This window comes from Falco rusticolus, chromosome 4 (assembly GCF_015220075.1).
Source record: "Falco rusticolus isolate bFalRus1 chromosome 4, bFalRus1.pri, whole genome shotgun sequence".
NCBI classification, from domain to species: Eukaryota; Metazoa; Chordata; class Aves; order Falconiformes; family Falconidae; genus Falco; species Falco rusticolus.
In genome coordinates, this window is record NC_051190.1 from 54,479,314 (window position 1) to 54,500,945 (window position 21,632).

The following is a 21,632-nucleotide window of genomic DNA, read 5'->3' on the forward strand; positions in this document are numbered from 1 at the left end:
AATTAGTATCAACTGAAGATATGTCCTGATTTGTAGTAAGTTTACAGGTTTTGTCTTGTCTTTTCAGATTAATTTTATTATCTTTATTAATGTGATCAGAATTCTAGTCCATAAATTGAAATCTCAAGAGGGAGGAGGGAGCCATTCAAGCCACTTTGTGTGAGTATTTCTGGGTCCCTTGATACTGACCCATTCTAGCTGCTCTAAGAAATGTTCTATGGGCAGCAGCACAGAATGTTCTACTCCTTACTAATAGAAAGAGAAATCCCCAGAAGAAATAACAACGTAAACTTGCCTTTTCATCCCAAATATCAGATCTCTCTTTTTCTTCAGGGGAAGAAGGGTGGGGTGGATGTGCTGGGAACAATGAGAAAAGTAAAATATAAAGTGTTACAACTCTGAAAGGACTTAGCTTGAAAGCATAAACGCTAAATGTCAGGTAATCCATCCATCTTGCTTCCAGTCGTTTCCACACAAATGGCCACAAGAGAAAGTTGCAGATAATTTCCTTAAAATTCGTAGCAGTAACATGATGCTGATGTTCTGATGACTGAACCTAGACCTTCCTGTGTATGATCCCCTTGGCAATCAATGGGGATCTCATCTCTGCAGTCAGAGAACTCTAGTGAGCTATTTAACTCATCATAAGATACGGCTGTTGGTTATGGCACAGGTTACCTACACCTGCTGGAGTTTAGTCTCAGGAGAGCAGATCAGAGTACTTAGTGTGGTGCCTCTGGTTTTGCATGTATAGTATGGAGAAGAACCTTTAAAGTTCAATCCAGAAAGCTTGCATGCTGCTTTGTTCAGCTTTGTTCACCAGGTGTCAATGGTGGGAGTGGCAGAAAATAATTTTTCCATAACTTTGCTGGATGTAGTAGTTTCCATTATGGAGCTTTCTTCTGTATCAACATTTGTTCCGACATATAATTGCTGTCAATAATTCCCTGTTTCTAACAGTGCATTGTTCTTCAATTCTTGGTTTGCCAGGAGACTTGCTAAATCCACATTACTCTTAATTCCCCTCTTTGGAGTGCACTACATCGTATTTGCATTTTTCCCAGAAAGCACCGGCCTGGAAGCTCGCCTTTATATTGAGCTGGGCTTGGGTTCTTTCCAGGTAAGATGGACAAAATGTTTATCAGTCCTAAGAGGTTTGGTCTGAAAATACCAGACTCTTAGGAGTTTTACATTTTTAGGTTGATTATTAGAGTAGTATTAATAATGCGTCTAAATTCAACACACACATTCCATCTTATTCCTTTGCAAACTCTTTTTCTTGTTTGTTCCCTTATCTTATTATTTGAAATATCACACTGCTTTAGAGTTCTGAGTCAGACTTCATATTAATAATCACAGAAACAATACAATATCTACCTTTATTGAATAATAATGACAGAGTGCCCTGAAGACCAGTCTATGGACTAAGGTGAACTGATTGAAACTAATGCCACATATAGTAAAGGTGATAAGAGGAAGGAAAAAATAAGGATAATATGTAACAACCTGTTCTACCCTTATCCTTTTAGCAGTAGTAAATCCACCACATTGATACCTTTTTTTTGTGTGGTTTTTTTTGTTTGTTTATTTTGCTATACCACTGTTCAGAACAGTGTCTTGGATGTAAGAGAGCCAGGGCCTGGGCATGGTACATTTTGTAATAAATAGCTGAGGTCTTTTTAATTCCCTTTTCCCCCTCTACCCCCAAATAGTTTGTCCACATTGATGCATATTGAAAAATCATCCCTCTTCCATACTTACCTCTCAGCTATGGCCAGACTGTTAGGGAAAATACTTGCTGGCCCAAGCCAGAGCTGTGTCATGGGCCGTGCTGACATTTTAACAACACAGAGAAGCAAAGGCCAGTATCCAGGGCTGCGCCTTGCCCAGTTTACTATCACTACACATGTAGTGTAACCCTGTGCAGCGCTTGCCGGTGTTAACACAGCCTGTGACACGGCTTGGCTCCCGCTGCCCCAGGCAGTGCCCGACTGCAGTTCTGGGTGAACGTGAACCCAAGACTTTTCCCAATAGGTTGTTGGCTGAACCCAACCAACCTCTTGTGAATGAAAGAATATAGCTTAGCACTAAAGATGCAAACCAAGAGCAGGTCCTCACCCACTTTATTCACTACTGTAAGTATAGACTAGAACAAGGCAGAGGTTCCTACTACCTCATTTGAGGGAGAACTTGTTTGTAGGATACAGTAAACAGTAAGTTAGTCCTTAGTGTCTCCACACAAGAGCAATAATGTACATACAGTGTTGCCAGTCCATTAAGGAATTTAATACTATTATGAAAACCCAATAAATAGTGCCACATCACCTGAATTCCAATGGAACAATAAAAACCAAAAAAAAGGTATTTTTTACTGTTTTACTTAAATTTTGAATGAAACCTGATTTCTTTCTCTGATTCTGTGCTATAAATCCTGATGATTGGCTTTTTTCCCCTGCCCTACCTCTCCTAGGGTTTTGTTGTCGCTCTTCTATATTGCTTCTCAAATGCAGAGGTGAGTAGCAAGTACGTTAGATTATCAAAACCTTTTAAACTCATGGGCCTTTCTTGTTTTGCATCTCCCCCCCCCCATTTCCAGAACAGAACTGTGCTTTGATCTGCTCCTGAAAGCATGAAATACCCATATCTTTTTTTTCCCTTGGTACCTTTGTTGACTTTATTCGTATTCCTACAGTTCTGACAGAAGGACACAAAATAAGCTTTGAAGCAATGACCCTTTACAAACAGTTGGTGACTTTCCTGACGGGGACTTTTTCTGCTTTATGTCTGATAGCTATCATGATGGTATCTCAATGGAAAGCTTGTAACACTCCTTCCTTTCTCTAGGTTTATTTTCTCTTAGTGACTTTTCCTTTCCTTGGGTAGCCTGTGCATTTTCAGTAGTTTTGATCAAAGGTTTTCTCTCCTGGTTCTCGGATAAATTCCCTGCAGTACATTTTAGAAAACCAATCATTATAAAACCTAAAAAAATTTGCTTGCACTTTCCCCCCAAAAGCAAAATGAATCAAAAGCCAAGAGAAAACGTGGAACACATCCTCAGAAAAGTGTGTAGGTTGAATGAGAAGAGTGACCCACTAATAGTGCCTCAGTTTCCCTACTAGCTTAGGCTGGACACCTCTCATAGGGATAGCTAATTGAAATTAATCCTACCTAAGGATGAATAACACCTAAAATATGTTTGCTGTTTAGGAAAGCAATTTATAATGGCTGTTCTAGTGCTGTTCAGAGAGAGTACCTTCAAGATTACTGTAAATACAGAATGCTCTACTCCCCACCTGCCTTCTGTCTACATAGACTCCTTGCCAACAGCATTTGAATAGCTTGTGTATTGGACCACACAACACCCAGACCTACTAGGTGTTAAAAAAGGACAGGCAGAGAGTGATCTCTGGCCCTAGGATTAAGTGGTGTGGGTTGGCTTGCATCCATGCTGCTTAGGGATAACTGCTTCTGGAACGTTGGCCACTCATTACAGCTTGGCAGTGCATTTGTTACAGCTTCCTACAATCATAAAAAAATTAATTAGTATTTTCTCTCTGTGTGTATTTCTTTGGTTTAAAGTATCTGCAACAATGTGAGAGACTGCTGCAGCCAAGCAGGGTGGTATGGGCTTAAACTGAAGGCGGGTGTTGTATGCAGGAGTGCTGAAGGGCCTTGAGCTTACTGGGATGCTACTGGAGTACTGGGTTGGTGGGGGAAGCCCCTCTTTTAATTTTTAGAGTCTTGAAAGCTTCAGAGGACAGAGTATGTTCTGTGTGGTGAACAGGGAGAATAAAGGCAGGACAGGGGCCATCTCAATGACAAATATTGCCAGTGACTTCAAGGGAGCCCTGACATCCAAGATGTACTTCTGCATGTCCCACCCTCTTTTCTGTATGTCAAGACCATACCTAACAGAGGGTTATGTAACAGAATTACTAGATTAGTTCCTAAGCTCAAGGTACTTAAATCACATTTTTCCTTACATATGTCCCCTATAACAATTCACAGTTTCACTTAATAGTTTAGTTCTGCATTTAATTTGGAGTGTGTTTGTGCTAATGGTGCTACAGCGGTGACAATCATAGGATTTTCAGCACTAATGACAGTCAGAAGCTGGCAGCTGTGTTATCAGCATTTGACCCATCTTCTCAGTTTAGGATGGGGTTTGTAAGTCACTTTGTTGGACATTCAGCAGGGCCACCCCCCTTGCAGGAGAAGCAAATAGAAATGAAGTTGAACATGAGCAGTGGTAACAGGGCATGGCAAACAATTAATTCACAGGAGCAGGCTGCTTGTGTGAATGGTCGCAAGGACTGGATGTCTCCTGCAGCTGCTTGTGCTCCTTCTGCTACAGCTTTGAGTGTGAGCTGCTCAGTGGAGGGCAGCAGGACATACCTCCCCCCCTGCCCCCTCATTGCAGTCTTGGTAATGTCAACAGCAAGCCATGGACCTTCAGGTTGGTCAACCTATGGGTCAGTTGTTTGTCAGGTGGTAAAAGTCAGTTTTCCTATGCTTTTGAGCATCCCTGAGATTTCTTTCAAGTGTAATATGTATTGTGGTTGATTCAGCATCCTTCAGAGTCAGTAAGGGATCTTTAAGAGGGATTTCAATCTGGATAAATTGACAGCCTGGAGGGGGACCCATACATGGGCATAGCCAGGATGCACAAAAGATTCAGTATGAGGAAAAAATAGAAGTTATATGGAAAAATAAAAGTATTTATGAAGTAGACCTACAACTATAAACAAAGAAACTGCAGTCAAAAGCTACTCACCCTCTGAATTTTGGAAATTAAGCCTATTTGTTTTCAAAAGTGAATAGGGTCATAGTTTAAGTTCTAAAAATGTGTTAAGGCTTAATCCTGACTGATTTGGGTGCCTTTGTGCGTCTGGGCAAAGTAGTCAGGCAGACATTTTGGCAAATATTACCTTCAATGTCCACCAGGACTTCATTTTCTGATTCTTTGTTTTTAAATTCCTTTTCCATAGGTTCAAAGTGAACTGAAGAAACAGCTGTGCAGATGGCAGTATCAAGAATACCTGAACTTCACACACAAACATGGGACTTTGTCCAGAGAAAACAGTCCAGTCAACTATGTCACCCAGTTGTCACTGCTTGAAAAACTTAGTCCAAAAAGGAAAACATCTGTGTGCCAGAATGGTGTAACTTCTGTCTGAGACTTTCTAGCAGGAGGAGTTGTTGTGACATTGTAACATACTACCTAAAAGATGGGCAACTTGGATCCTTTACAGCTTTCCATGGTGTCAAGAGCTTTCTGTGAATTTCTTGTCTGAGCTGCTGTTCTCACCAGGTCCAGATCAGTGTCACAACCCTGTCTCTCTCTCCCCTTAAGCATATAAAATCCATTTATCTGGTAAAAAGCCAGACTCTAAGCTAGTGTGGATCAACAGGTTAGCACCCAAAAGAGAGGAACTACATTAACTTCTCCAGGCCCAGCATGTTTGTGTTTCCCAAAATTTCCAATTTTCAAGAGCATTATTCCTAATCTTCATTTGAAACAGTGGCGATACCATTACTTTTCTATAGTGATTGGTGTCATTTTACTACCTGTTTTGAGAAAACATGAGCCAGTTTGGTGGGAATTACACACAGAAACTTGCTAAGCACCTACCTATGGAGCAGCAACCTCCTTCAACAGGAATCTCAAGGTGTCTCAAGGGTGACACAAGAAGAGAACAAATTACATTATCTGCTAGGATTTTTTTCTTCCATGCCTGTTGAACAGAGATTAAATTAGGCCAGAGGACCACAAACCTTTTCTTCCCTGTGGGAAAACATGGAGTAGCTGAACATTAGGCAGATTATGTGCATATGGAGGAAGAAATTAGAGCAAACCCAATACAGTGTGCCAGCCTGGCTACCTTGAGCTCAGAATTTATTTTATTCTAAATTACTCAAAATTCAAGTTTTTAATTGAAATAAATAATTTATCTCAGTGCCCAGATGCTGGCCCTTGCCTAGCTGGAATAGACCTTCTGCCAACCTAATCTTGAAGACTGGCTGGATCCATCAAAATACACAATTAAATTGTGCTTTTTTGGAGACTTCCCTTTGAGGACTAACCTGCTGTGATTGTCTCAGTCCTGCCCATCTTCTCTCAGCTCATTATCACACTACTCAGTGATGTTCCTGGGGTCAGAATTACCAACACAGCAGGGTGGTCTAGTGACGCAAAGTATGGTCTAGTAAACCAGAGTGAACCGATGTTGTGCTTGCATTGCTTCTTTGGGTGGCTGCCTTCTTTATTCAGGACTGAGCTGGACTCTTACCTCAAACCCTCCAAAAGTATAGACAGGGCACGCAAGGTACACTAGACATAGCTACGGTTCCTTTCAAGATAGGACCATTCCCAGGACAACCAGCATTCAGGCTTGAAAGCGCTGCTAGAGACTGTGGCCACTGAAGTACATGTTGGCTTTCTGTGAACTGCAGTTTGAGTTTGGCTTCAAAAACTAGGGCTCCAGCCCCTCATTTTACTCTGCTCTTGGTTAATTTAGGTGAGGAGACAGTTCACAGAAACCTCTTTGTTGATTTTAGGTGCTTCATCTCTAGTTCCATTACTAGAACAGAGACTAATTGTCCAGATTTCTATACGATTCAGATTAGTCCTTTATTAATTAGGCATTTAACCATCTGTCCCGATGAATTAGATGCCCTCTATAAGGCATTACTTTGTCTATTCTGACCTCCTTATAATTTTTCCTGTAGAAATGACCTTTGCTCTTGTGTTGAATTTGTTGCCTAGCATAGTGATGTGAACACATTTGTATGATGTATATCTATAAAATGTGAGTGATAATTACAGCTGTTGTGAGTTTGTAAATTTTAATTATGTCACTTTGGATACTTCTTTTGAGACTTTATAAAAAAGGACCATCTTATAATTGTGTTTAGTATGGATATAGTTTTGAAGCCAATTAATATGTACAGTTTTGACATTTCCATCCAAGAAAAGATAAATATTACATGATCCTGCAGCCCGAGTTAATGCCCCACTCCCCATCAAAGACACTGTCACTAAGACATGCCTGCAGTGCCCTGCTTCTATCCATTTCTGAGAGAAGACCATTACTTCAGGTATCTGACTACTTCTGAATATTTTATTGAGGAAATAGTTGTGGTAAACATTACTGAGTTCTCTAGAAAAAGAGATTGACCCACATCTCTTCATCTGCCTTTGGGGAGGAACAAAGTTAGAGTGAATTACGTTTCTGCTTTTAGCTGACCTGGGAACATTTCTTCTGAAAAAAAAAAAAAACCAAAAAAAAACCCCACCCACCAAAACAAAACACCCCAAACCTGGGCTAAGGCTTTATGTACTGGGAGAAGAAGTCTCCCTAACAATTTCCCCTTTACTTTTTCTCCCACCTAGCTTCATCATTTATTTGGTGCATGTATCAGCCATCTTGTGTCACACAGCAATCCCGCTTCCCAGCTGGGCTGCCAGGATGGCCTGCATGTGACTTTAAGGCCAACTATCTCATGATACACCATTTATTACTAGGAAAAGTCTTTACTGGACCAAGGAACCAGAGTAAGGAAAAACAATGGCAAAGAAAAGCGACAGGTCCCAGTGCACCATGAAGGATTTTTCCATCAGCCATTCAGTGCTCAATCTCTTCATAAAAATTCAGAAGCTTGAGCAACCCCACCATTCCTACTAGACCCTACCAGCTAGTCCGTACCCATATACCACCACCATGTGCATTCAGCTTGCATTAACTCCTCAGATAACCTCTTTTGCCTCAAGCTCTTTCCAGTTGCCCTCACAACTCATCTCGCAGAGATCCATCCAGTGCCTCAAATGTTCTCCAGCAACCTCAGCCATACAACGACCACCTGCTCTACCTGTCCTCTGTCTAAACTGTCCCTGCATCCCTCCCAGTGCTGCTGACATTGCCAAGCCTTTTACTTTCCAAAAATTTTGGATCAGGATGTGTAAGCCGTAAGCTGGAAACAAGGGCTATAGGAAGATATTGTGCATATATATAAAGCCACTATTTACATAATTTTTATAAAGGGCACACTTTGGGACAACCTGATGATGAAGTTAGTAATCCTGGAGGGTGCAAAAGTTTCATGTTTGGGCTGTGAAGAGGCTGCTGATCCCTGCTGGATGGCATATCTGAGGACACTGGCACGCGTAGGAGCAGGGAACACTTCAGGGATATATTGTGAAGGCAGCCAAGGGTTCCTGCAGGCTGCGTGGAAGCGCTGTGCGGTCTGCGTGGAGGCACTGCCATCTCGTGGGGTACCCTGTGTGCTGGCCCGGCCGGGGGCGGGGGGGAGAGCAGAAGCCCGGGCAGCGCCCCCAGACACTGCCCCCCACTCACAGCCAGGGCGCCCCATGTGAGCTGCGGATACTCCCTCTCATGAATGAGATTGGGATGATGATCAGATGACAGCTGCAATATCATTAAGTTATATCAGCTAGGAAAAGCCGCTTGCTCTTTCTCTCATCCCCTGCTATCTTTTACACAGTTTAGCTCTTCAAGTATTATTTTTTAAATCCATTTACAGACTACATGAAAACCTGGAAAGATCAGAAACAACTGTTCCAGCTCCTTTTCTTGGTGTTGCAACTAAGACAGGTTGTTACAAATGAAATTTCTCACCAAGGGTACATTTTTAACCCTTACAGTGTCAGCATTTTTTTCAGAAAGCTTGATTGTGTGGGCTCCAGTTTCAAAGTAATCCTTCCAGCAAGCAGCTTTACCCACTTTGCCAATGCTGAGCTTCCCCAAGGTTGTCTAACCCGCCTAGACCTGGATTTTCAGAGCAGTACAGGGGGATGGTAGAAGCTACTGGAAAAAAAACAAAGGCCTGAAAACCACAAAATGTTTCAGTGCATCTTAAAGTAAATGATGAAATAATTAGTCAGTTTAAAAGTACACATGGCATGACAGAGGAAAACTGAAATGTGGTGATGAGAAATATCCACTGTCGTACTGTTTCTGCAAAGCAAAGGTGGTGTTCAGCTCCCAGGATATGACAGCTAAATTTAGGCATCTGTGTGGCAGCCTGTGTATGGTTCGGATGTCTAAGCTGGTGGCAGTATTAGCAATCCGGTCAGTGAAATCCATGAGCCACTCAGCTCTCCCTAAAGTAAGCACCTGCTTTTGGCCAGCTGTTGAACTGGCTAGACATCACTGGTTATTGATCTGGAGTTAGATTCTGTTGCATGAACATAACTACCAAAAGCCATTTGAGATATCTCGGGAAATCCAAGACATCTGTGCTGTCCTCAAGATATGATCAGATTTTTGGACACATTTTCTGGAAGAGCAGCTGGAGGCTAGGCAGGACACCACACAGCTCCCAGAATCACACTAGCTACTTGCATTTAAGCAGCCAGCTCCTGCTTTTGGTGCCTATTAACTGTAACGAAAGCTTGGGCACCTACTCTGTGTGCACGTGCCTTCCTATTCCCTTGGTCCTACTTTGCGAGACAAACCCCACCCTATTCTAAAGCACATTAAAGAAGCATTACAGCTTGATTTCTGTGTATTCAGGCTACCTGTGCAGTTGCATCACAAGCACCTTATGACTTTCTTGTCCTCTCCTAAACTGCTGTGCAAAAATAACTCCTCCCTAACACACTCCATCTCAAGTCATGTTGAGCAGGCAAAGCTGATTGAATCCACATCCAGGATTACAAACAGACTTTAGGGGAGCTTAGTCCAATGATGGATAAGTGACTAAATCATGAAGCACATGGGTCCAACATTTTTTGGAAATCCAGTGGTCACTGATAGCTCAGCGGCTGAAACATGTGACAGAAACTGCCAGATACAGTTTGATGGCTGTGCTCTGCTAGCTAGAGGTTGCCAGACACAGTCCTTTGGTAAAGTCAGAAACCTAATTTGTTTTGACAACATAGGGTTAAAGAGTGCTTTAAAATAAACTTATACTAGAGATAGGGAGAAATTACATGATATATATATCTGTCACAGCACTATCAAAACTATCAAGCTGCAACAAGGTTTTTATCACCCCATACCAGGTTACTTCAATAAGTAGTTAGCACAGCTTGCCCCAGCACAGCTCTCAAACCCCCACAAGGTCTCTAAAGTTCATCTACTGTCTGTGCTGTTTCTTCATACTCTTCGGGCCAATCCACCCTGCTTACCTCTGCTGCATTCTTCTCCTTGTCTCTCCCACATCCCCAGGGCACACTCTCTCCTCCCTCTGCTTCTTCCAGGTCTCCCTTCACCCAGTGCTCCCCTTCCATCCCCCTTAGAGCTATTTAACTACTTAGTAGGAACCAGCCACAGCTGCATCTTATCTACGTCAGCCAGCCCACCGCCCCTGAAGCCAGCCCACAGCTGTGTTTTATCAATGTTAATTAACCTGCCTTCATTCCTCCACAATCCCTCTACGTATATATATATTACGTATATACATATATATATATGTAAAAGAAATTTTTGAGTACCTGAATGAGAGTTTCTCTATTTCAGAAAATACAGCTGGATTTGAGGCAGTACTCTTCTCAGTGTGTTGACAGACCCAGTAAATGAGTTTTTCCCAGTGTCTGGTTCTTGGAGTAAATGTGCTATAGTGTGCTATTGTTTCTTCAGAATTGTGGATACTTACCATAGGACTTTTAGAGTGGCCTGAAATGCTTTTGGAGATGCCTTTTCTTTCTGTGCCTCTTAAGTATAAAATGATCCTAAAAAAAATCACTTAGACTAGATGTAACTTTTAAAAATAAGGCCTTTAACAGAGTCCCTAATCTACATTTGCTGGTCACCATGGTTTGTAAGGGAATGACTGATACAGCCCTTCTGCACATGGTGGAAAGGGGAGACACATCCTGTGTCCTGTCCTCTATCACTCAAAGAAGTGGCTGAGGCTGCCTCGGATCACCTAGTAAATCCATATAAACGGATTATGATACAGTATTTACAATGATTTAAAATATAGCAAAAATTAAAATCCATACATCTGCCCTGTCCCCTCAGCTCTCAACCTGCCCATGGGCCCAAGACCCTGTTTCAGCCCAGGCCCTGCCTCAGTGATGCTGTAGGATGCTGATCTCCAGCTTTGCAACAGCCCTGCCCCACCAAGGGCTCCACGGATTTGGGACAGATCCATAGGCTGATGGCCTGGCCTGGCCTGGCACTGACACCACGAACTTGCCTGCTGGGACTCTTGGCTGAACCCGCTCTTTGTCTCCAGGCCCTTCTTGGCTCCTCACAGGGGCTGTGACTGGCCCATGCCATGCCCCTTGTCTCCCAGCTCCCATCCCTTAGGATCAGCTGGCCCTGGCTGCTCCCTGACACATCTCTACCCCTGTTTCAATAGATATATGTCCACTTTCCTGTGAAAGGTCAAGGTTCCAAATCCCTGTACTGTGGGTAAACGATGAGGGAGAAGAGCCGTGGAAAGATGTGGCCTTTGTGGAGGGTTCAGAGATCCATGAGGGCCAGACAAAGTCTTACTGTAGCTGAAGCTAAGGAAGAAGATGGGAGAAGAAACAGAAACAGGTCACCTAACATGGAGTCCTCGGTTCCAGTAGGGTGGATGTACCTGATCTCTTGAAAATGAACTTGATCATAAAACTCTTGAGGTTTGACTATAAAAGAAATTAAGTCTTGAAGCATATCAGATGTTATAGAAACCAATCTTTTCCCACCTTTACCAACGGGCAGTGCCTTTGTTTGAGGCCAACGGACTTTCTTTTCCTGTTAGGCCTCTTAGGAATAATATGCAGGCCCCAAAGGACCTGTGGATCAAAGCTCAGAGCCACAGGGGCTATTAATTGCGATGGAGAGTGTCCTGCATCTGTATCAGCAATATTAGACCACAGCCATGCTTGATACTGATGCAGTGTGCTGAATGCATTTGTCGTGTAACTGCTCTGAATGATGATGAAGGAGGAGTGTGCATGGCCCACTAATGGCAAAGATTTCATACCTGGTTTGTCCAGGATTGACTTTGCCCAGCAGAATCCAGAAAGTCTTTCCCATGAGGAAGGAAGATAACCCTTTTAGCCCCCCAGAGCTCCACCCTGCTGCTTCAGGAAGAAATAAGCTACCCTGTACCTTCACAGACAAAAAAGAAAAATTCTCTTTGGTGCAATTTTATATCAGAACAGACTTATACAAAATGGTAATACATTTATTGTGTCATCTACAGCAGTATACATGTTAAAAACAATTTCTCAAAACACAAAAAAGTTAGAAAGCAGCAATTGATATCTGTCTTTCCACCTCATAACAAAGCTGAATAACCTCGGATCCCATTACCAATTAAACCAAATTGACCAAAAAAGGTCAGTATTAGACCCAACAGGCCAGTAAGTTTTTACCTTGACACAGTCAAAAGCCAAAATACAGCTTTCCATCCCATAACTTCGTACTTCTCTTAGAGCTATAGCATGTTGCGTCGCCACTAAATTGACAAGAAGAAGGGAAAGAGAATGAACACACTAAACAGTTGTTTTTACAGATTATACCGGTACACAAAGGCCTCTTGAGACTTCTCTGCAAACACAAAGTCCGTTGGGAAAGGCATGTCCAGAAGCCTAAGTCATTTTAGACACCGAAGAGTGTCATATCACACAGTGTCATATCACACAGTAATTCTTGATATGGATGAATTCCCCAAAAGAAAGCCAATGGGAAATTACAATTTTAATCATAAGAAGGTGTAAGACCACAAGGATCAAAACGTAGTTCAAGCTCTGCTGGTGTGTTTTCATACACAAAGTACAATGTGTATTTAGCTGAACTTAGCTTTTTTAGTACAGATATACACGGAGCTTAACATCAGAGCATCATTAACTACTACTGCATACTCCAGATCTTCCTAATGTTACTCTTAAATGCAATTCTGAACCGGTTGCATGTGCCTGACTGCTAAAAGCAGAAGGTGAAATCCTCACTTTTTTCACTGCATGTGCACTATATACCATAGATTGTTTCTGGACACAGAGCTGGTCATATGGACACAACCTGACTAAGAGAACAAGACTTCCTGAAAACTCCTCTTGGTGAGAGCTACCAAGACTGTATCAGGCATGCACCTCCACCAAATCTGGTTGGTAATACCCAGCAGAAGCCACCCCCAAGCTTTTCAAGACCATTATTTCTCAGCATGCATGAAACAGAACAACGGTGACCAGGCAAAATTGCCAGGGGAAGAGTCATCTACATGTAGACTTCCACAGTGTCAACATCTGTCTCCGATCTGGTCAGCAAGACTTCCTGGTGGAAAGGAACAGATACTTGCAAAGTATGAATCACATCACCCTTGAGAAGATTTCAAAAATCCGTTTGGTGCTTGTACTACAAAATTGCTCATTTCTCTCTTGGGACTACAAAGGCAAGGTAGATAAACTAGATCAAAGGAAGAGATCTTCACTACCCATGTCTGAAGTGGAGTGTTGTGGATATCTCCTTAGCTGTCTGCTCAGTGACACAGGATCTTTTCCAGGACTTTGCCTATGAGCCAGAATGCCTAATGCTGAAAGTGCTGGATGTTGAAAGGGACACATATTTAATATAGCCCTTGATATTTAACCCTCTAAGAAAGAAAGTCAGGTTAAACCGGATATTTGGTTGTATCTTTGCATTATGTACATTTCTACAGTTGTAGACTCAGGAGTCCAAGAGACACTACCTTCACACAGGTCTAGCTATAAGAGTTTGAAGCTGAATCCCACTCCATGGGTTTATCTGAGTTTCCTAGATATCCACACAGAGCTCATAGATACGAAATAGGAACTATAGGAGCCACTGTTGTCTGGCAGCTGGAAGCCAAGCAGGATCCCATGAGGTGTCCCATATATCCTGCTCTATCTGTTCTTACTACCTTGTCTTGCTTCACTTTAGACCTTCACACTATAATAGCTCTGCTGAGGTCATATTTATTGCTCTGCAGTGTCAAGTAGCAGATGGTTTTAAGCATCCTACATTTCTCTGGAAGCCTTGCCCACATAAGAAAATCTCTGGGGGGGGAAAAAAAAAAGCTCCTTAATGTCATGAAATCAGATAATCAAACTGAGGAGGAAAAGCTTAACTTGTTGAACTTTCTAGGTGCATCCACTCTGTGGAAACTGAGGATCACCTTTGGCGTTTGGATCCTGTAAAGGCTCCATAGGATTTCACGGCAGCTGTGTAATCACAGCTTGCATGTTTCTGTTGATGCTGAGGGCACAGAAGTGTGAGTACAGTAGCTTCATCCAGGGTGCAGCGCCTGTCCTACCTGTGTCTTCTCAAACCAGCCACTCCCTGTGAAAAGGCTACGAAGGGACCTGGTTACACTGCTCTTTCATCCCGGCCCTTCGGTAATATTGTGATGTAGATACTCCTTGTGATTATAGCTGGCTATCAGGGGTCACGCTTTCCTCGCCGCGTCCTCTCTGACATTACTTGTCGAAGTGGATGTTGGATGGGAGGCACTGAGAGGCTCACCAGACTGGATGACGCTATGTGCACAATCTGAAAAACCATCATCTAGCTTCTCCTGCCAAAATAGCTTGTTGTAACTCATCCTCAACTGTCTGCAGCTGTACTTTTCAACCTTTTTTTATCTGTAGGAGCATTCACATAACTGCAAGTAAGACAAAAGCCCTTCAGGAGCCTTAACAAGCATATATTGCTACATACAAAGAATGAACTTACTTTCCTTAATTATCTTCTGTGGGCACTTCAGAAATAGTCTACGGGCTGTGAAGTCTCCACAGACCACAGGTCGAAAACCTCTGCCATAAGCAATTGTTTCTGAAACTATTTTTAAAAAAAAGTAATTAACGAGATAAAGCCAATTAAATGAATGGGGTTTGCATTCCTTTTATTGCCAGTGTTTACTAAAGTCACTCTGGACATATTTTTTTTGTTATACACTCTGAAAATTTTATATCTAATTTCTGGCAGGGTTGGGCTGGAAAAGTAATGTGAAATTAGATATCTGCATGCTTCACAGGCCAGCTGTAGTAGGGATTTAGTAGCAGTGTCAGACACATGAGCACTAAAACCTCGCAAGCTGACACAGTGTATTTTTGCCCGCTTGAATGTTGATTTCCTGCAGTGTGAGTATGCAGACTGCATGAGTGTCCTCTCACTTTGACTGGAAACAGCAGCAATACAGCTTCATTTGCAAGATTATAACTGAAACCAGAAAAGGAGAAGATTGGGATCATTTCCCTTTAGATCTGACTGAATGAAAGCTGCTCAAACCCCAAATCTCATTTATATACATTCAAGAACTGGAAATACCTCTCTTAGTTTTTATTGTTCCTCTTTATTTTTCCAGGGTGCTTCACATGCTGCTTCCAGATAATTTTCCTGCTGTTCTCAATGGATGTCTGTATTTGCTTCTTTGCATTGTTTTTGCCGCCCAAGTTGAGATTACAGCTGAAACATATGCATCTTAATAGCATGATTATTTTTAGCATGATTATCTTCCAGCTGCATAATCAAAGATAAACTATAGACTTTATCTGAAATAAAGCTGTTTGTATTTCAGGAAGGGAGAAAGGAACTGGAGGTGAGATTAGTATGACAGGGAGTTTAAGCAAGCCAGGAATTATTTTAATTTAGCATTCAGAAAAAAGGTTTCTAAGTGCCAGAAGAGTGAAGTTCTATAATAACTTTCCAGTGGAAGGAGAAGGTGAGAATAAGAAAAGCTTGGTAAATTTTAAAAGGGGAGTTGATCAGTTTAGGAATGAGAATAATAAACTGTGAAAATAACGGCAGTTACAGAGTTTCCTTCAGATTAAGGGTCCTTATGGCACTGTGCTGCTCTGGAACGCCGGAGGATCAGAGTCCAACAGCTCTAACTCTGCTAAATATGTTTAGTTCTTGATCATTTTGGCTTTGCATATTTTTAGTTACTGATTTATTTTCTCCAAGGGATTTATTTAAAAAAAAAAATATCAACAAACTGAATCTTTGAGATAACCAGAGGTCCTGCATAGCCCTTCATATGCAAGCACAGAACATATGCAATGCAGAAGCAGAATTTTTATCCATCATTGATATGAGAACATTATGAAAAGCCGCAATTTTACAAAATGACATGGACAAGGCATATTATGTCAACTAATCCTTTCATCACTGCTGAAAAGGATCAGATTCTCCCAGGTCAGGTTTTGAACAAGAGTCTAACAAACACTACATGGTGGCCAGTTATGGTCCCCATAAATCAAAAAAAACACAGTGAGACTGGAGAAGGTCAAAAGAAAGACCATGAAGGTGATCAAAGGGATAGACAACCTGCTCGATGAGGAATAACTGAAGGGTTAGGACTTTTCTCCCTGGAGAAGAGAAGGCTCAGGGAGGGCCTCTTCACAGTATTCCAATACTAAAAGAGTGTCTACAAAGAGGATGGAGGCTACCTCTTCACAAGGAGAAGACAAGGGGAACAGGTACAAGGTGCACCAGGAGTGGTTTCTTAAGAAAGAAATTTTTCACAGTGAGTACAACCATTCACTGGAACAACCTCCCCAGGGACGTGGTAGAGTCCCCATCACTGGAGGTTTTCAAGATGTGCTACATAACGTCATCTAGGCTCCCTTTCTTATGAAAGGTTGGACCAGGCAGTTGTTCAAGGTCCCTTCCAGCCTGGGCTGTTGATTCTATGATTCTGTGAATTGTTCTGCATTCCCTTCTGGAAGGTCTCTCACTTGCCATTGATGATGGAGAGTCTAGGGACAGTCGTCTTTACAAATGTAGTTTAAAATTTTCAGCACAGTCAGTTCCTGCCCACTTCTGGTTGTTATTTAGCCTTGTAGTTGCAAGACACAGTTCTTTAGTTGCAATGATGGACAGCTGCTAAAAAGGAGGAGCTAGACAGCAAATGCAGTGTCTGAATTTAACTTCCAAACTGCACTTTTAGCATTTCACTCTGGACTCACCTGCCTTCATCTCTCTCCCTTCTCCCACCACCCGTTTTAACACCTGGTTTTCAAATACAAATACTTAAATAAGGCAGAGGAACTTGGGTATTTTTTGTCTCTGAAATAAAAATTCCCACAACTAAGCATTTAAGTTTCATTATCTGGGCTCTGAGTTCTAGCTATAATAAATGTGAGTGAAGGTAAAAGGTGAGGTCACCATGAAGCAATGAAACAAGCCTTGACCTTTGAAATATAGGTGGTAGGTTTCATTTTGGGATGTTAATTGTCCTGTAGTACCAGCACTCCACATCAAAAAGTCAATAATCAAACAGTGATTAGATACAGTAAATAGTCACAAAAGCTGCAGCACAGAAAGTTTTTGTACATTTACAAAAGCAAAATAAGAAAATTAGACAAGAAATACATTATGGACATGGTAGAAAAAATGGCTCAAGGAGCATTGCACACTTGCTTCTCTTTTAATTGTGTATTATTTTTAATAACACAGTCTTTCTAGCTCCAAAATATATTTCACAGTGAAAAATCAAACAAAGCACTGTTACACTTAATTGATATTTACACACACTTAGAAGCAAACCATCCATTGATTTCCTCCGTCCTGAAACAAATAGAACTGACAGCCACTGTGAATGGTGGCCAGGCGTGTCCAGCACCTTCAGCTTACATTCAGCATGAATTTCTTGAGAGCTAATTTGTGTGATGACATCACAGTCTGGTTTAAATAACTCTATAAACCTGAAGTATGATCTTTCCAGTAGCACTAAGAAAGTTTGAGTGACCAAGGAAAGACACAGTTGCAAGTGCATCAACACTTCCAACAAAAAAAATCCTAACTGAAAGGGGTTGCTTGTATAATGTTGTGTATGTTAAATATGTTGAGAGATACCATTTCTTCTAGTAAATTCAGTGCTGGTGAAAGGTACCAAAGACTTCAGTTTGTCCCCTGAACAAGAAACACAGGGACTTGCAACAGCAGAAATTTCCCCTCCGCTGCCCTCCAACTTGTCTTGCTCCTGAGCTTTGGCTCTAGGAATTTAAGAGGCAAGTCCAAGTTTGCTGAGACCATCAAAAAATAATAGTAATAATAATGTGCTAAGGTCAAATCCCAAGCCAAAGTGAGGTGATTTTGCTCTAATGATAACGGTTATCTGTATTGATTTTAATTTAGCTGAGGACCTGGTCTCCAATGTGCATGTCTGGAGGGTGGTTTTGGCGATGTGGACGTTTGCCCACGAGGCACTGGACTGAGATCCACCAACTCAAATTGCAGAGCACTGTACAATAGCCAGGAAAACGACAGAATCTAAAAGTAAGCTCAGAAAAAGCCTCCACAGGAAAAAAAATATATATCCAAATACCTTCTGGCTCTGGACTGAAGCATGACAAAAAGTCTCCTGTTAGAGGCAGTTATTCAACACCTTTTTCTCAAAAGCTGTCATTTATTAATGCTTGAAATTTGGCTACTAGCCATTCATGCAAAATATACTTTTTGATTTTTTATAAATAATAATACACTTACAGTATTGTCAATATAATACCTTGTGAAAGCTCATTCTGCAGAAAATACAAACCTAAATGTTATCTGTTCATCTAACATGACAGTTTCATTGAAAAAATGTCTACGTATGCCTTTACCTGATAGATCTGACTGTCCCCATCTCCCATTTTCTGGGAGCATCTTTCTGGACTGCAAAGTGCATGGTTCCTTGGGAAACTTTCTAAAATATCTTTGAGCAGCAGCTCATGATAGAGGCAGTTCTGATCTATCCGTTAAAAATACTTCAGTGACTTTTGCAGAGCGTCTGGAAGAGGAGGACAAATCCTGCTCTCAGAGCAGCAAACCAGTGCTGAAGACTTGAAAAAAAAGACTGTCTGGGTCATATAACTCCCACTTAAGATACTGGAGTATAATGTAAGTGGTTTAAACTTTGGTGGTCCTCTGTTCAAGGGTAATTTCACCTGACAGGGCTGTAAGCATCTCTTAGGAGCATGCTCCTGTACCAATATGCTGCCAGTCAACTCTTCCGTCTGTTTTGAATTATTTTTACATTCATTTACACTGCTGCAGGTGAGAGCAGATTATGTCCCATAGAGCATTATATGTGTTAAGTATAACTATAATTAACATTTCTTTCACAACTTTGAGACCTTTTTTTTTTTTTCTCCTTTTAAAAATAAGGAAACTAGCATTATTTTTTTAAAAAAACTATGCTTAAAATGACATTAAAACGTTTTTTTACCTAAACTAACAAAACCTAGTGAAATTAAGGGCTCACACTCAGCTGACACTAAAATTCCAAGTCTTTCTCTTTTTTTTTTAAGTTCATGATCATGTCAAGTAACACCAAAGGACAAACCTCAGTTTTGAATTTCTGGTTGTTATTAGCTTCAGTTCAAAATTTCACATTTAAAATGTCATTTTAATTTTTGTTTTTTAATATATGCATACACATACACGCATATATATATATATATATATATATATATATATATCGGCTCATAAATCCAAAATGAATTGAGCTCTAGGACGGTCCTCAAAGCCTTTATGCACTGTATAAAGACTTTTAAGAATTGACATCATCGACATTTGATTGAAGTAGATATGTACCAGTCATGGCTTTTACTACAAGGCAAAGGTTGAACGAACATTTTAGTTCCTCTCAAAGAAAAGCAGCAAGACCATTGGTGGTTAAACAAACAGAATAGCCACAGACTGGGAAAGCTGCCAGGTGTGGGAAGTCATCCAATGTCTATCTTTTCCTTCCATACCATCTTATTGTTCACTTTAGTTGCTCACCAAGTGCAGATGACTTTTACCTTCCGAGATGATCATGCCAGGTCCTCCTTGTACCTCTTGTTCTGGCAGGGAAGAGTCAACACACAGAAGTCAACCAGGTTACAAAGGCACCCCACTCTGTGACAGCACTACCCAAAACCGTGCCATGTTTGGACACAGATGCAGAGGTTTCAAGGTTACTTGGGGGGAAAGGCCATCCTGGAACTGACTTTTGCTTTTAAGGTGGGAGGGAGGGGACAGTTATTTTTAGTATTCAAAGAATCCAATCAATCAATCAATCGGCCAGTCAATGCCAAAAATATAGATATATCTCAACTGCATGGCCCTTTTAGAAAATTCACAGCTTAGCTAGAACATAAAGCATTCTCAGAAGCATCCCTGGGTATGGAAAAAGCCAGCTGATCCCATTTTTTGCCTGGAGCCCCCACACTGACTGATGATAGGAAGCTATGCAGCTTCACATTGGCACAGCAGTTTCTTTAAGCCCTGAACTTAATTTTCTGATGTTCTTCCCAAATTGGCTGGTTTGGTTAACCCAAGCATGTTAGCTCCATCCTAAGACTCAAAAGAGAAACACTGCAGAAATTCACATGCCAAAAGACAGGGACAGGCTGAGATACGTTTGACTAGGGGGAAAAAAAAGGTAAATCCAAACCATAATGGAAACCAATTGGAAAAATAACAATGGTCACGTCCATTCACAGATTAGTATCAGTTTGGCAACCGAGGATCACAACTGCACAGCGATCACTTGTTACTTTTGACTGACAACGGACTACTTGCAGATGCTCTGAAATGTAAATCATTGAGCGGGTGGGCTTGGCCTGTTGGTTGTCTTTGAAACATTTTTCCATTAATGGCCTCGAGTACGGCTGGGTATTTACAGTGATTGTTAAAAAGAGATATATACACACGTTTCTTTTGCTTTTTCACCTCTTCAAACATCAGGGAAGGGAAGGGAGACGGAGAGGGAGACGGAGAGGGAAAGGGAAAGGGAAAGGGAAAGGGAAAGGGAAAGGGAAAGGGAAAGGGAAAGGAGACCTACACCACCACCAAAACTATGATTTTTTTTTTCTTTTCATTTTAGAGGGATGGTTTTTGGTTTGCTTGTTGATTGATTTGTTTTCCTTAGCTGCTCATGTCGCTAGGTTCTCCGCATTTATGCTGGACATCCGAATCTGAGAGCTGCTCTTGCTCAGAATGGAGAGTTGTGTCCCCCCGTTCACTCCGCTGCTCGCTAGAGAAGGATGACGATGTTTGAAATCCACAGCAAAATACCGGTTGACTTTCCAGCTCCTCCATTTTCTCTTTATTTCTGATTGCACCTTTAGGGAGAAACTTCAAAAGGTCATTTTTTATGTACTTAGCTGCTCGAGGACATGCTGACAAATTATCAAGATTAGAAGAAAAAAAAACAACCACAAATTGAAGAACTATTTTTAAGACTATTATCAAACTCCTCACTTCAGCAAAATCTGAAGTGACCTCTCCATGTCTGAAAGAGATCCAGGCATGCAGGGGGAACAACCCAGGCTCTGTGTCTCTGACTTTAGATAATTTAAGATTGGCCCAGAGGTGCGTAGAAGACCTGTTCTACACAAACTCCAACGTCGTTCTTGAGCTAGATCCTGTTTTCATCAATGGCCAGTACCAATTACATAACAAGAAGCCAAAGAAACCAGCAACAAAAAGGTACTAGACAGGAATGAAATGTCTAAGCAGACAACAGCTTTTGGGTTAATAGACACCTGTGACCTCCTTTCCTTTGAGATTTTTTCATGGGCACCCACAGAATCACCAAGACTAAAACAATCCACGGTTGAAAGCTCAATTGGGAAAAAAAGCACATAATTCTGCAGCTTTTCTGCTTTTCATTCATCACCAATTTCCTGGCAATCCTGCTAGGTGTGCATGTGTGTATGTCTATATGTAAGTTATAAAAGTTAT

General features: G+C 41.4%; 2 protein-coding genes across 5 annotated transcripts in view; one reads left to right on the forward strand and one right to left on the reverse strand.

Annotated features, from left to right (window-relative positions):
• The window catches only part of LOC119145926 (vasoactive intestinal polypeptide receptor-like), a 31,970-nt gene extending 25,147 nt beyond the window's left edge, over positions 1–6,823 (forward strand). The window contains exons 11-14 of the mRNA XM_037382751.1: positions 68–159; positions 991–1,120; positions 2,471–2,512; positions 4,989–6,823. Of these exons, the coding sequence (XP_037238648.1) occupies positions 68–159; positions 991–1,120; positions 2,471–2,512; positions 4,989–5,177 (453 nt within the window). The 3' untranslated portion in view covers positions 5,178–6,823. The remainder of the gene's footprint in view (positions 1–67; positions 160–990; positions 1,121–2,470; positions 2,513–4,988) is intronic.
• A 5,303-nt stretch (positions 6,824–12,126) lies between these two features.
• ADCYAP1R1 (ADCYAP receptor type I) overlaps positions 12,127–21,632 on the reverse strand; it is a 149,073-nt gene continuing 139,567 nt past the window's right edge. For 2 of the 4 annotated variants that reach the window (XM_037386839.1, XM_037386837.1), the window contains one exon: positions 12,127–21,010. In XM_037386839.1, the coding sequence (XP_037242736.1) occupies positions 20,822–21,010 (189 nt within the window). In that variant the 3' untranslated portion in view covers positions 12,127–20,821. Of the gene's footprint in view, positions 21,024–21,632 lie in introns of all 4 variants that reach the window. The other 2 variants (XM_037386838.1, XM_037386836.1) reach the window with 1 other exon arrangement.